Raw genomic sequence first — 12,746 nt, 5'->3', positions numbered from 1 at the left:
GCASTCTTCCGGTTATGAGAATATAACTTGTTCGTGTCTTCTGGCAAAAGCAAAACAAACTGCATGATGTTATGAAGAATCTTTAATATGTATGGCAGCAAGATATGCTGCAGGTTATTTTTCCAATGAATTTGGTGAATTCAATTCACATGAGCAGAGTAGTTATCATCCATGAAGTGGACTTAACATATTTTCAGACATTTTTTCCATATCCTTATCCTAAAGATGCTTATGAATAACGTTTTATTTTTACTGCAGAATGTGTCTTTAGGATACTTGCACTCGCTGTGCGTCACCTAGAATTATAGGCAAACTTTGTAACAGCACTATGGCATTTATAGTTTGACACCTATTTTTGTGGGTTATCTCTTCTTATAGTTAGGTTTAATCCTTTACTAAACAGTATGTCTTATGAATGGACACACCTTGCATGCCTGCAAACAAACCAGCAGCTTGTACTGTAGTGCATATGGCAGATATATAAATTTTAAAGACTAAGAGAAATTACGTTACTGCACATATTTTGATTTTTCTTCTAGGTAAGGGAACGACTGAGGGTTTCTTTAGAAAGAGTCTCTGCACTGGAAGAAGAACTAGCTGCTGCTAACCAGGAGGTAACATAAAAAAACTTTCTCCCCTTTTGAGGTGCAATTTCTATAACATACTGTCCCACATGTTCCCCATCACTTTTCTTAAAACTGTCACCAAAAAAAAAAAGAAAAAAAAAAAGATAAATTATGTTCTGAGTAAGCTGCTGAACAAGGCTTGTTTAAGGTGGTTGTCAGATTAATATAACTTTCCTGATTTATTCCATTCTGCAGGGCACAAACCAAAACCCAAGAGCTAGTGGCAGGTCCCCAGTTTTTATACTGGACATGAAAAGCAGTGAAACAACAAATATGTTAGACATTGTAAGAAATTTAACAACTTGAATTTTCATATAACTGTAAAATTAGATTAAATGTATATAATATATATATATATATATGTAAACATTGACATTTTAAAACTAAGTGATGGAGGAAAGATTATGGCTGACCTTGAAATTCAAATTTGTCTCTTCCTTTTTAATTGCAGTGTGTCATGATAAACTATGGTGACAGATAGCTATTATGTACTTACAAGAGAGATTTCTTTTCCTGTAAGGTAGTTTGCAGTCTGCTCTAGGGGATGAAGCTAAACTCTTTTCAGTTGTCCCATGCAAAAGGACAAGAGGCAACAGGCAAAAACTGAAGCACAGGATGTTCCGCCTGACCGTGAGGTGGAATTTCTTCACTGTGAGAGTGACAGAGCACTGGACCAGGTTGCCCAGAGAGGTTGTGGAGTCTCCTTCTCTGGAGATCTTCAAGGCCCGCCTGGATGCAACCCCATCTACCATGCTCTAGGTGACCCTGCTGAGCAGGGAGGTTGGACTAGATGATCTCCAGAGGTCCCTTCCAACCTAACTGATTCTATGATTCTATGATTCTATGATCTCTTGGGTTTGAAAGGCAGCACAACAACACACAGTTGTATTATAAGTATACACATATGTGGAAAGGAATTTTACACCCTAGAGAGGGCCAGTCTTAGGTCTGATAATATAGATAATGGAGTTTGCTGATCATTTTACTACCTCCACCATGTTATGAAACTCCAGCACTTGAAGAATGCTGTTTGACATGTGCTTCTTATGCTTCTTTAAAAAAGTTAGAAAAGCAAGAGAACTTCATGAAAGCTATTTTGGGGTATGTGCATTTACCGGTGTCATTTTATTTTCCCTTAAGGCATAAACTGAAAACCACCACAGGCAACCTTAAAGTACTACCAAGTAATCCTGGTAAAATGGAATCACTATAATTCAAAATTATGTATGATAACATAAAATAGATACTCCTCGTGAATTTTTTTTCTATTATTAAAAAAAATATATTTTCTTAAAGTAACTTCTTAAAAATAGAATCTGCAAGTAAGATACTAGTACCTCCTTTTTGTAAACTATGAATTAGATGTTTTGAATCATCCCTTTCTTCTCTGAATTAACTGCATTTTATCAACCCAAAAATAAAACAACTATTTAGTACTCTATTTTGTTCAAATAGTATAGGTACATTAAATTGAACAATCTACTGTTTGCACTGGTGGTTGTTAAATGAAAAAGCAGTCCTTTCGGCCAGTCAGGCTGGCTGAGATGCATTCCATTCATCCAGTCCTTCCTATTCCTCAACCTATTAAATCCAAATATTCTGTTCACTTCACAGAGATGGGACCAGGCCTTTAGAACGTTGCCTTGTTACTTGGAAATTGAAAGAGAAATAGTTATACCCATTAGTACTCAGCACTGGTTAGCTAGTAAGAATTATATTACAGTACTGTACATCAGGCTTCTGATGTGATTTGAATTTTTTGAAACGTATGTAGTGCTTTCTTGCTGTTTGCATCTTTACTTTTCTATTATGAAGTAGAAAATGAATTAATAGATACAGCCTAGGTAATCAGGTGCAAATTGTGGATCTTTCTCAATCTAGTCAGTCGTATACTTAATTATATTTCTGCAAGAGAATTCCAGATACACATGGGCTTTCTACTAAGAATGAGAACTTTGCTCCAAACCTCTTTGGATAGTTAGAATCTCTATTGGTGAAATATGGAAGTAGTTTCTACTGATGCTTTATTAATACCTTTACCTGTAAACAGATATGTGTCTTACAYTTGGGGACAAAATGAGCATGGGAGAAGATCTGATAATTCCATCTAACAATCTCTCTACATCCTTTTTTTCTGGTGCAAGATCACCGTAGGAAGGAAAGATCAGTAACTTTATATTGATGGTGATGAGTACAAACATGCATATTAAAATTACTTTGAAATAGGATTTTCATAGCCTGTCTTGCCCCAAATCCATAGAATAATTATACAAACTTTGTGTTTGCCTGATACTAAAAACATTTAGGACATTTAATGAACAAAGCATGACATGATCATTAACACAATGTGAACACTAGTATCTCAGTTTGCTGTGAGAATCTTTTAAAGCTGAAAACTGGAAATCCAATTAAGTAATAATAAGAAAGAGCTTGGTAGGAAGAGATACAGAAGAGAATTAGTGGATTATTTTCAAACAATAAATGCATTTGAATAATAGTTCAGATAATGTTCACAGAATTAGTTATTTAAACCAGACAAAATTAATTAGACAGCTGCAACATTGATGCCTGGTTTTACACAAGGTTCCCTAGTGAATGCACAGGCAGTGGTCACTGAAGGCTTTAAAGACTGATTGCACTACATATGAAGAGAAACGTACTGAGAAGGGTATTGAAAGCAGCCTTTTCAGTTATTTCTGTAATCCTGTCACTCAGTATCTATTCTCCCATGAGAATTCATATTTTCTTTCGTATCCATTTTCTTACACTTATTCTATCAGTATGATACATATTCAGGACTGTATCAAAATACAAAATGATGAGAGTAAATTGGTCCCGTGATTAAGCAAGTACATGAAAATATCAGATTCGGAGATAAAAAATTAGTAGAGATCTGTCTGTTAAGGTAGTACCTTTCTCTGAAGCACGTAGCTTCTGAGTGTTCATTCTGGTACTCCCAGAGCCACAATGAAACTCAGCAGAAATTCATGATCCATTCACTTATTGGAAACAATCTTACATAATACCTATATATACAGAGAGAGAGAAAGAGAGAATACAGCTTTCCATTGTAAAAATGTGAATAAGGTCGTACTTAACAGCCTTTGTAGTATATTATATACATACCAAATGATGTGAAAATTTCAGCTTCAGTTGCTGAGAGCAATGCTGTGAAGCATTTTGTATTTGAAAGGGAAGAATAATACCCATTTAGTTTAAATTGCAGGAGGAATTGAGATGGACCATTTGACCTGTTGGAGGAGCTTAAATTGTGTAGCTACCTTTTATATGTAATCCTATAATGGTAATAAAGAAGAATTTTGGTTTGCAGTTGTCATACTACCTGACTAATGATATGTGATAAGTCACACTTGTTGGTTCAGTTGAACTTTTCAAAAACAAGAATGTCCACCAAATGGTTTCTTGCTGTTTTGATTCTGTTATGGCAATAGTTTCTATAAAAAAATGAACTTATAGCTTGTCTTCTTTCCAAATGAATGCTATATTGAAATTACTTCGATTTTGTGTAATTTTTTAAAAAATTTGCAATTTGCAATATTTAAAAAATTCATTTCTCTCTATAAATGACAACATAAAATATTCATCAAATTAGCAATGAAATCTGTGTATTTAACACAGATTTAACAACAGTTTTGTAGCAGTAATGTTCCCAAATTCAGTTACAGTAACTGTCTTCCTGAAAGTTAAGTCTTCATTTTAAGATACACTAGGTTGGAGACATGACACTTATACAGTACGTCTACTTTTTACTAAAACACATTTACAAACAATACACATTACACTTTATTTTACAGAACATGGGATTCAGTTCAAAATAGACACTTAATGTGGATTTCTGTGTGAGAGCCTGAAAATCTGTTGTAGTCTGTGGGGCTCTAGTTCACAGCATCACAGACTCACAGAATGGTTGAGGTTGGAAGGGACCTCTGGAGATCTTCTAGTCCAGCCCCACTGCTCAGGGAGGGTCACCTAGAGTATGTTAGACAAGATCGCATCCAGGCGTGTTTTGAATATCTCCAGAGGAGACTCTACAACCTTTCTGGGCAACCTGTTCCGGTGCTAGTTAATCCAGTCTGGGACATAACCTCGCAGTTAATCTGCCAGGGCTGCCAGATATTATACAGAATTTACAGGAGGGCCACATCTATCTAGAGCAAAAGGTGGGGAAGGAATACCCCATCACTAAAATAGCAATAGACACATCTATGTCAGGCAAGTGACTCTCATGACAGATGTAGTCACTAAGTGCATAGACAGCTAAATTTATGTCTTAATCAGACAGCAGAAACCATCGTTTGGTTCTACTGAAATCAGACAGTGGGCTTCTAGACATGGGGGTGATACAAAGTGGGCCTTTCTATAATAAAAGAGATGGTTGACGTTTATTTAAATGTATGTTGTATTGAGGGAAGAATGTTTTTGACTATGTATTTTATTTTGTTGCAAATAATTAATGGCAGTAGAAGGGACCTTTGAACATCTGGATGTTTGGAAACAATTCAGAGTTAGCAGTCACATTGACATGAACATGCAGTTCATCTATTGAATCCCCTGAAAAGATGCATTGTGAGTGAAATAACATTAAGTTCATGATGCCCCTCGCCCCTTACAAAATCAGGTCCTAACAACAGGTTAGAAGACTTCTTCATTTTGAGAGGTAGAAATGAGATAGTCTAAGAAATTGGGTAGAGTTATACACCAGCTTTCCATAATATTAGAAAAATAATGTTATTATCATGATATTTAAGTAAAACCTCGGCTATATGTAGCAGCTTTGAAGTTTTCGAAGAGTTTTCATACACATTATAAGAATTGTCTATGATAACTAAATTCCATAGTCCTCATTACAATATTTGCATTTATCAGCAGTAATCACATKGTGTACCTGAAACTACTACATTTTTTTCTTGTATATTTACACTGGAAACCATTATTTCATAGCATCAGTCAGATGTTGACCTATTTATTATATCTATTGTAGCTAAGAGAAAGAGGTAGATCTTGTTAACAGTTTTCAAAAAGATTTACCTCTCACTTTTAGCTAAAACTATTTTAGAAAATAGCTACATTTACTATCAGATGCTTTAAAACTGTTGCTTTCTAAATACTTTTTATCTTGCTCCATGTACCCGATCGCCTCTGTGAAAGAGTTTTCCTTCTTGGTTTTGCCATCTATTGTCTTCATGGAAATTAATTGTAATATTGAAATTACTAACAAGGTATCCATTTTTCTTCCAAAGCTTCTTATAATCTTTGTCCCAAAATACTGATTTATGTGATACACATGTTCAAATTAGGATTTGTGGCATGGCAGCTGAAGAAGCTGAAAATTACTACATCAGCAGTACATCTTTCACTGCCTAATTTTTTACAAGGTCAAAGAGAAATGAGCACAAGAAATAATCAGTTAAGTTGTTGTAACTAYTCATTTTGTTAATTAATTCTAATATTAATTCTCAGAGGAAAAGCACATCAAATACTTTAGATGTATTGAGGACAGCAGGACTGGCCTTGGCATTGCCATCAAAAGCATTTGTCACCAAAGCCTGGCCAGAGTAGGTCTGAAATTTCTCAGAAATTTCTGTTTTGAGAAGAATGAGAGAGCTTAACTTGTTTGCCGTTATCAGAAAGTTATTTAAGAAAGAGCATTAATTTCCATTGCCATAATTGAGACTAACATCACTATTCAACTTGCAAAGACATCGTTTCTCRGTATTATTTTTGTAAATTACTACCATACACAAATTTTATCCAAACAATTCTGAGTATGAAAAGAAGAGGTGTGTTTTCTACAGGGACTGCAGATATTGGTTTGGGGCATATTTCAGTATTGTAATACAAAAATCTTGATTAAACTGCTTGGACATTTAATTTCCCCTTCAATAACTTTTCTTCGTTACTTACACCCATTTATATGTTGASCTCAGAGTACTGTTGAAAATCTGTTAATATATATAAAGTGGATTTTTCAGTAACTCTGCTTTTTCTTTGCTGAAATGACACAGAAAGCAATATTGTTTCGCTGCCCAAATGTCTCACAGTATTTTCAATTRAGATCTTGACATGCTGTGTTCTGTTACCACTCGGTTTAGTGTGTGACAGCTAGTAACAAATTTTGAGATAATGATGGCATGTTCAAATGCATTACCTTTTCTTCTAATTTGAAGTACATTCCTTAGAAGAAAACATTTTGTAGGAAGGACAGTGATTAACGGAAAGAAATCATGGTCTGTTCTGTGTTTGTGAGGAGCTTCTTGAAGAAAGGAATAGCTGAAGGGAGAGGCATTTTGTTTTTTCACAAATTCAATGTGATTAATAATGTCCTAATAAAATTTTTGGTATTAGGGCTTGGTAACTTGTATATATGTACCTGTATACTCTGTATTTTTCAATATGATGTCCTATAGACGATTGCTACATGCAATTTTGTTTTCCAAATATGCAAAGATCWCAAACATGAATCAATGAAGGTGCTCTAGGATGTTACTGCCATGAAGGAAGGAGTCAGATTCTGCAACTGAAACAACAGATTAAGGCCACTAAACATCTCCATTGCAATACTCACATTTTCTTAAAACCTTGGGTCATGTCTAATATTTCTGTTCCATTTTATTTACATGTGATATTTTGTAATGGATTTTGTTATATAAAGGTTTTTTACTAAACTGAATCATAGTTCATAGTTTCATCTCTGAAGAGCAGAATTCAGTTTCGTTGCTATTATTCACAAAACAGCAGGAGATCTATTATACCTCTCAATTTTCTGCTATTGCACACCTCTAGGTATCAATAAGCACACATACATTACTCTTAAAATACTCTAAGCTGTCCTTTTTTTTCCAGTGAAGCCATTAATCGTACTTTCTTAGCAAAAGAATTTCCAAGTTTTGTAAGATAATGCTTAAAGAARCATGACAAAGAACAAAAAACTGTGGAAAACTATGGAAAGAAGACTTGCTAAGTCTTCTTTCTTTACTGTTCCCACAAACATGCTGTTTAGCTGTGAAGCAGTTGTTTAAATATGTGTTAAAACARGTTCCTGCAAAAGCTAGATGTTTGACATCTATTTTGAAAATCTCTTCAAACTGACTTCAGTTTTTGTCTGACAGAAACATTCAACTTAATGAAACCTTGGTCCTCCATGATAAGAAACATTGGTGATGTAAAGCTTTGCTTTGTCTCTGAATAAGTGATGCCTGGAGATTAAAAATTCCCAGCTTCCTCCCAGTCTTCTAACACAAACTCCACATTAGAAGTTAGTAACTTGATCAAAATGAGTATAAACCTTAATCCAGTATATTCTTTTTTCCTCTTATGTATGTTTAAAATAAATTTCTCAGGTGCTCTGATTCAATGTGAAATCAAATTAGCTCCCACCACTCTAATGTAAAAAGATAATCTTCCTTTTGTTTTGTAACCCAGATACTATGTGCTCTCTGGGAAACAAATATATATACCAAATTYATTACTGTATAGCAATTAATTGGGATTTTTTCCTGCAAGAATTTGCAATTTCCTACCTTGTTGCTCTGAGTATGTCTTGTCTGTGGATTCTACTGAGTTTCTCATTCACCTTCTGCAGAAGCAGAGAGGTTTAGCTTTGCTTTTACAATATCACTGACCTAAAATTTTTCAGTTATGTCAGGTTTTTCAGTCTTACACATGAGTTCTCCTGCTTTCCTCCATCAGTTTCTTCTCTAGACCTTGTGATGTTTTATCTGTTGCTTCATATGCATTAGAAAAGTTTTGTATAACATTTCTTTATATCTCTCCTTTAAAATCATTCCTGTCACTTTCAGTATTGATTATAGTTAAACAAGTGGCAATAAACTTAYAGTCTTTCACATCTTTCTTTTTTCTGACTCTTTGACCCAACTGATAAGGAAAGTAACTAGGAAATCTGTGATAAGTCTTCATTGTGTTCTATAGTTCAATTGCTATATTCTCATTTTTATAATATCTGCTGCCTGTGTTTTCAGACTTTTGCCTTTGGGATGAAATTGTCTTAATATTTGCATAGCAAAATATGTTCTCATCTGAATTCCAATTTAAAGTGCTGCAGAGATATAAATATTTATTGCTACATTTAGTAGTAATGTATTCCATATTCACATTTTTCTGGACATTTTTGCAAAGATTATTATTGCATTACTACAGTGTAGCAGGGCCCCAGTAAAGGGCCAGGACTCCGTTCTGTTGTACAGACAAGATAAAAACATGATTCCTGCTCCACAACATTTATAGTATAAGTGTTCACTGTTTGTTCTRTGGAACAGAAAATCTTACTGTAAAGCAAAATAAGCATGGGGCCCTGCACAATGTGTGTGACGGTCACCACTCAACCTCTTCTAGGGTCATAAGAGCTCAGTGAACATCACTTGCAGAACTCAGCTGAACTGGTGCTTTCTGACTATGCTTGCTCCTACAAGCATTGAGGTTATATTAATTGGGGCTACTGGCTTCCTCTTACAAAAGGAAAAGTAGGGAGGTATAATAGATCTAATAGAATTTTTGGAGATGCTGGTCCATTTTATATGTAAAGATAGAAGAACATGGCTGAATTGTATAAGTGTTGGGGGTTTTTTTGACAGCCAGTGATTGTGGCACTGTTGACTCAGCCTGTCAGGCAGCTGTTGTCCCAGCACACTGCCTGAGACCTAGCACGTTCAYCACATCGTAACTCTATGCTGGGGCAATACCTGCATCCGTGCCCTTACCCTGGCTCCATGCCTGTTATTTTTATGTAAGCAAGGCAGAGGCTGAAGCAGGGAGGGAACAATATTGCTCTCCCCTAGGTTCTCAGTCTGGATAACTGTAGGTGCTAGTCCTTAGGTTTACTGTATTGTGTACCGTTTCTGCAGTAATTCAGAGTACATGGAAAATTTCAGTTTTCTGGATCTTATGAGACTGAATTGTAGGAGTTATTTCAGGAGTCTGTACAAAGCTTTCTCTTGGTCGGTAAGCTGTGACCATGGGCATGCCTGACATTTCTGCACCGCAGCTAACAAATATATCAGTATATGACACAGATGTGTGAAGTTGAAGAACATAGAGAGTGATTAAGGGATCTTCTGATATCTTCTCTACTTTGTTCTGGAGAACTACAGAATAGGAAAGCTAATATATGTTTAGTAGATTTCTTTTATTGCGCATCCAAAGTAGAAAAGGGGGAGAAARAAAAGAAATACAAGCCGGAGAAATATAAGCCTCAAGGAGAAGGCAGGAGCAGCAGGAGCAACTTGTGTGGCTGAGTGCRTTTCACAGTAGCTTGCCTACACACATGAAAATGCAGAATAACAAAACTTGAAGGCTSTTTCTATATGACTTGCTTATGGATTGTTCATAATCAGAATGAGATTAGACACTGGCTTAATTTCAAATTACATTTAACATCATCTATTTGGCAGCCTGATTAGGAAGCTTACAAACCAATGGAATTAATCTCATACAGGCCCTGGCTTCACAAGCATATTTAAGCAAATACCTGACCTTAACTTATTTACTAAAGTAAAAAAATACGACATATATTTAAAGTTGTGCTTAGCTGATTTGTGCATAGAGCTCACAATTACATATACAAAGAAAAACAGTGAAAATTAATATCTATTTTGCACACAGTGYCTTTTTTGAGATACCAGAAAGAATACATCATTTCTGTTTGCTCTGCTATTTGGGGATTCATAAACTTTGAAAAGTATGCCATTCTGCCATGCCTTGAATGTATAAATTCAAGTTTAAGAACATATTTGATTATCTTTTTGCCCATATCAGTTTCTAGGTCGTTTGACATTTTTCAAATAAGATATTCATGAGAATCAAGGTAATTTATCTGTAAGAATCAGTCTTGTTGATTCTTTCTCATTAATGATAGTTTTGTGCACTCATCTTGATGAAAACACAAAACATGTACCAGTTATCCTTTGTTTTTATCTGCTGGAACACTATATTATTTTATTATTTAATATATTTCTTTGAAATGACTACATAATTCTATGTGTGCAACTATTACATGATCTATTTAGAATATTTGCATCCACTAACTCTCAAATGAGGTTTTAAATAATATATCAAGATCACAGTATTATGTTTTATGTCCATTACTCTGCATAGTTATTTTTATTGTATAAATAGGCCTTATATGTTGCATTTGAACAAAAGATGTAAGTTAATGACTTCAATAAATAAATAAAATCAACTTTCAGCTTCAAATAGGTTTCATATTTGTTAATTAATATTTTATTAATATGTGAACCAGAAAATGTGTCATATATGCACGTTCATATTAGATCWCCTCAACCCACTAGTGCCCTTGAAGGTCTAAGAGATGGTTAAAGCTAATGTCTGTGAGCAGTTTCAGCAATAACAGGATTCAAGAACAATTTGCCACTCAAGGGACTGTACTGAACCTCCTTTTTCGATAGACAGAGCAGGAGTCCACAAGAGTGACAATGATTTGCATTTTGCTACTGGTCTGTTAATGCTAATAAAACAGCTTAGTGTTAAAATAATTGTGAGAGAAATAGGACCAGAGAGTATGCTAGCAAATGCAAAGGACAGATGTATCTTGGTAAATTCTTATACATAGTCTTATCAGCAAATCTTTAAAATCAACAGATGTAAAAGTACGTATTTTACTGCAAATAGGTTCTCATCCTATGTCTTTGACAGAAATCCATATAGAAGTAATTTTACTTAGGGGTCAGGAAATGTAAAAAATGTTTTGGATTTGATGGGGCAAAATTAGGTACTCACAATTCTGTTGGATCTTGCATGATATCTTACTGCAAAATGTCAGCATTAGAAAGCATTTAGTAATCTTCATTAATAGGCACTCTCAAAGAGTAAATGGAATTATTCAAAAGGAGTCTTTGAAGGCTTATATTGCTTGGTTTGGTACTTGAGAAATGATCCAACTTGCTTGACATTTCAACCAGAGAGTATAGTTTAGACAATTTTAAATGTGTTGGATCCATAGTTACAAGAGAATAAAAAAAAAAACTCTTAGATTTCCTTTGCATTAGAAAATGAATGTTGTGTTAAATTCATTTCTGCAGTCATACTAAAAAATTATTTTGGAAGTTCTGTTTATGAACAATGTTCTTTATCATTAAAAAGTGTGAAAATGAAATCAATAGGAAACATATCCTTGATTTTCAGTGGAAAAACCTGGGGGAAAATATGATCCGAATAAGAATGTCTTTGAAAAATATTAACATTTTGACTAATATTCAGTAAGGGCACTTGGTTTAATATTTGGAATAATAGACTTTAATTTTCTTTGCTATGCTTTAATTTCTGCAGACTGTGAATTAAAAGATTGAAATTTGGATTTCTTCCTTTTGTGCATGCAGATCAGGGTTTAGATATTCTTTAGTTGTAGTTTTGGGGTAAGGTTCATTTCCTATCTGGATTTTTGTTCATATCCTATTTGTTGTATTTTTATGTTTTATATCATCAGTAATACAGATGATGATTTTAATACAGATACAGTATATTGAAAAGTCTAATAAATTGTGGCTACATAGAATAGTGGGTTTTCTTTACAGGTGTATCCAGCTAAATAAATCTAAAAAATCTCAAAGTCTATGGATTACAATTTGCAGAGAAAGAATGTAAAATTTAATTTTGGAAAGAATGTTTTTATTCAGAGATAAATATATTAATATAATTAGAGGACAAAAATGGATTCGTGACACAAATAGCTAAATTTTTTTTTTTAATCAGAGTGGGATTTTTTCAAACAAAAATGTTTACCTTAAGTATTAGTAGTTGTTAATTAAATGCTTGTGTACTAAGAGCAGCTGCATACAGCCCTAGAGGTACATTGTTTTAATTCTGTTTGTTCGGTACCCTGGCTATTAAAAACATGCATGTTTATATCGATATACATAGATTATATATATATATATATATATATATATAATGCCTATATATATAATACTTATGTATGTGTATATATATTTCACTAACTCATATGTTGTAGAAAACAATGAAGATCATAATGTTTCTGCAAAATCTGTCCTCAGTTCTGGCAGGCCATAGAATCATAGACTCAGTAAGGTTGGAAGGGACCTCTGGAGATCATCTAGTCCAACCTCC

At 34.2% G+C, this 12,746-nt stretch overlaps 1 protein-coding gene across 1 annotated transcript in view; it reads left to right on the top strand.

The window, feature by feature from the left end:
• Window positions 1–12,746, top strand: part of PPFIA2 (PPFI scaffold protein A2) — a 338,119-nt gene that overhangs the window by 222,780 nt on the left and 102,593 nt on the right. Inside the window, exon 6 of the mRNA XM_085307650.1 lies at window positions 540–614. Within this exon, the coding sequence (XP_085163776.1) occupies window positions 540–614 (75 nt within the window). The remainder of the gene's footprint in view (window positions 1–539; window positions 615–12,746) is intronic.

The sequence above is a fragment of the Rhea americana genome, unplaced genomic scaffold (genome assembly GCF_003343005.1).
Source record: "Rhea americana isolate MKP2758 unplaced genomic scaffold, rheAme1 scaffold_260, whole genome shotgun sequence".
NCBI classification, from domain to species: Eukaryota; Metazoa; Chordata; class Aves; order Rheiformes; family Rheidae; genus Rhea; species Rhea americana.
Note: the sequence above shows the minus strand (reverse complement) of the source record. Positions and strands in the feature narration are given on the sequence as shown.